This window comes from Penaeus monodon, chromosome 23, assembly GCF_015228065.2.
Source record: "Penaeus monodon isolate SGIC_2016 chromosome 23, NSTDA_Pmon_1, whole genome shotgun sequence".
Lineage (NCBI taxonomy): Eukaryota > Metazoa > Arthropoda > Malacostraca > Decapoda > Penaeidae > Penaeus > Penaeus monodon.
Window position 1 is genome coordinate 33597707 of NC_051408.1, and position 3803 is coordinate 33601509.

Sequence of the window (3803 nt, forward strand, 5' to 3'; positions counted from 1 at the left end):
GAATTGGCTCCACCCGAGAGATCCTACAAGATTCTGATGCTGTTACCAGTATCTTCGAAGAGCCATAGGAATGTCTTCATGCCTATCGCTGAGGCTTTAGCTGATCGAGGACATAAGGTGAGGAACAAACAAGAGACGGAATACAGCTAAGCGTGTATTTATACCATAATATTATCATATTCTTCGAAAAGTCACATAAGTATAGTATAAATTAAATCCAATATATATAATAGTGACCTATAATCAGCTTTTCAAAGATTCAACGCACTGAGGTGTTTCGAACGGCTCACTTTAATCCAAACTACTTATACTTGTAATTAATTACACCAGATTGTGATGCTGGTCAACCACCCACCAGCATCAAAGCACCCAAACATCCAGGAGATCAACCACGAACTGACCGATTTCAGGGAAGAAAACATGAACATGTTCGAGACACGAGAGAACCCAGCTGGTGCATTCGGAATGTTCGAGACCGCTCTCCCCGCCATCGCCAGGAAGCTGTACAAGGTTCCGAAGGTTAAAGAACTCTATGACAGAAGAAAGGAGTTTGATCTCATAGTCATCAACCATATGTTTAATGAGGCAAGTCTGGCTTTATCTTTATGACATTAAGATATTTTTATCCGTTATTATTGTTGCCACTTTAAAATAAGAAATTGGCACAAATGGTAAATATCTAAATATCATTACCATTTACTTCTTATAATGATGGACACAAACCAAGATGTGACAGAAGCTTATCATTAGCTTATCGTCTGTATCGTCTGAAAGATTATTTTCGATATCTTGGGTAACTCTGGGTTCGTACAGATTAGATAAGAACATGCATTTAATCACGTGTATGTACATAAAAGACTGATGGCCCGGTCTTCTGCAAATATAGGCAAATGCGATACTGTTACGCTATTTAGTGAATGCTATGCAAAATTTAGCATTATAGAATACCTTAAGAGCATTTCATTTCAGAGGTACATATTCAATGTCATATCATCGACATTTTTACACTGATGGAAATGATGGAAACCATTCTTAACTTTTGACACAGCTTGCGTACCCGTTCGCCCACGAGATGCCCTTCATCACCGTAGCAACGCCAGGTGTGGACTACCGCCAGAGCGCGGTTTTGGGCAACGTCTTGAACCCTGCCTATGTACCTCACTCGATGAAAGCTTACCCTCTTCCTATGACTATGTTACGTCGATTCCTTAATACCGTAGCGCCCATCATGATTGCCGTATACTGGCGTCACTGGAGTATCCTTCCGCCTGTTCAACAGGAGGTGAGTATTCTGACAGCACAGGCGAATAAATCATTTCACCTTTTTGTAGTTGTAGAAATAGCACAGCATGTGTCCACGGTATATGTTGAATTATATTTGAAGCGTGGTCATATGATCTCTTACGGGACTTGGGATGCATTAAGAGATCCTCTGATATTTAACTGTAGTCAATTTATCTTAAAAGACTCCAGAATCTGATTAGTATGTCTCATTCTCTGCCTCCTATAGTGCGTTTAGCGCTCATATGATTACTTAGAATACATCGTCAATTAATGCTCGCTAGTAAACAATAAAGTTTAAAGAAAATCATGTCACAACTTAATGAAATACATTTTGAAGGCGAAACATTTTATTCCCAAAGAAAAGGTTGAAGAAACTATGGTGTATATCCGTGGCTGTCCTTTCTCCAGATTTCGGCCCAGTTTCCGGACCTCCCGTTACTGCTGGACATTGAACGCAACCAGAGCCTTACCTTGATGAACTCCCACTTCGCAATGAACGATGTTCTGCCTCTGCTGCCATCCCAGGTGGAAGTTGGGGCCATGCATTGCCGGCCTGGCAAGCCCCTCCCTGAGGTGAGATTTGTATTTCTGAAGGAGATCCAAAGCTTTATGATAAATGTAAAAGATTTATTCCATGGTATTATCAATAAGCACAGAAAAGAAATGGAATATCGATGATTTGATGTTGATCAGGATTTAGATTGGTAAATGGTCGTTTGTCAGTAGAGTTATTGCGATATCCTACAGGATTTAGAGTCCTGGATCAGCGGCGCAGGATTAGAGGGAGTCGTGTACTTCAGTCTCGGCTCCGTGACTCAAGGTCAGTCGATGCCCAAGAAATACCGAGATATGTTCGTGGAGGCCTTTAAGCAGCTCAAACAGCGAGTCATCTGGAAGTACGAGGTGGCGCTGGAGGGCGTCTCTGATAACGTGCTGATGCGGAAGTGGCTGCCGCAGCAGGATATTCTCGGTGAGTTGATCTTGCCTGGTTCTGAATTTCCAAAATTTGTGTTTTTTGTTCAAGATAACAAATAATACTATCAAAAGGAAACAAAGGGAGATTTAATGTATAGATAACATATCACAGTAGAGAATCTTAGAAGAGGATTGCTCATGTGTTTTACCATTGATCTCTCAGCTCATCCAAACGTCCGGGTCTTCATCACCCACGGAGGACTCCTCAGCACTCAGGAGTCCTTCTACCACTCCACGCCAGTCCTCGCGGTCCCCATCTTTGGCGATCAGCCCAAGAATGGCATGAACATTCAGGACAACGGCCTCGGTCTGATGCTGGTGTGGGAGGAGCTGACGGTAGAGCTCATCGTGAACAGTCTCCAGGAAATTATCTCGAATCCTAAGTAAGGATGTTCAGTTTTAATGAGCAGGACCTTTATAACTTCTTATTAATTGATACTGAATTATCTCAGACTCCTTCTCATACACAGACAGACAGATCCTCATTGACACTGAGCCCTCAACCGCAGGTACAAAGCCAGGGCCGCAGAGGTGCAGGGTCCCCTCCGCGACCAGCCTCAGAGCCCGAAGGATCGCGCGGTGTTCTGGACCGAGTACGTGATCCGGCACAAGGGCGCCCCCCGGCTGCGGTCTCCGGCGGCGCAGCTGTCGTGGGTCGAGTTCCTCATGCTGGACGTGCTGCTGGTGTTCCACGTCGCCGTGTTCGTGGCTGTGTACGTGGTCCGCCGCCTTCTGGGAGCCGTCTGCTCGTGGGTCTTCGGGTCCCGGAGCACAGGCAAGAAGAAAGCGGAATGAGGGATTTTATGACTCAAAATTTATATATATTTTTTTCTCTTCAGATTTTTAAAATTCAGTTTGTGACTCTGATACCTGTCTTTATTTTTACATAAATGTGTCTCTTGATGGCAAAAAAATATAATTTTTACCGTACACAGTATTAAATGTACTTAATGGCTGCTATTGTAACTGCACTATCACTATCGTAATAAAAATAGTGATACGGTACACCGAATTATTTCATTGACCTGTAGTGTATATACAGATACGTGAATGGAATGATACCGTAGAGAGAGTTGTAGGGGAGTGTCATGGTAGAAAGTTTCATGTCGCCTGGACAACGAGGCGAGAGGACATGGCGAGGTTGGCGAGCTCGAGACCTCGGCCCAGCCTGCAGGAGTGACGCTCAAATCGGTATATTCATGTGTTTGGGCCGCACGCTGGAAGAGAGATGGCGACCTTTCTCTTGGCGTGTATATATGTAAACACACTTGTTTGAGTGCGTGTAAGTGCATAATGTGTTGTGGAGGTCTTTGATGGATTATAATTCATGGACGTTATTTCGTTACCTCGCCTTTCAACAAGCTTATCATAGTATCTGACTTAAAAAAAAACTGTGCTTTTACTTCAGGCCTCACCAGTATATGCAAGGTGGCGAGTAATAAAACATCTTTGTCATGCTGATATGCAGATCTGATGATGACGAACATCATGATTGAGCACATAAATAAGGGAAAAAGCAATACGTTCTTGTAGACAAAAGAATA

At 43.3% G+C, this 3803-nt stretch overlaps 1 protein-coding gene across 1 annotated transcript in view; it reads left to right on the forward strand.

Annotated features, from left to right (window-relative positions):
• Positions 1-3266, forward strand: part of LOC119588212 — a gene marked incomplete in the record, with an annotated part of 16649 nt that extends 13383 nt beyond the window's left edge. The window contains 7 exon segments of the mRNA XM_037936913.1: positions 1-117; positions 331-585; positions 1049-1282; positions 1693-1857; positions 2032-2254; positions 2423-2642; positions 2769-3266. Coding sequence (XP_037792841.1) covers positions 1-117; positions 331-585; positions 1049-1282; positions 1693-1857; positions 2032-2254; positions 2423-2642; positions 2769-3054 — 1500 coding nt within the window.
• Positions 3267-3803: the final 537 nt, after the last annotated feature.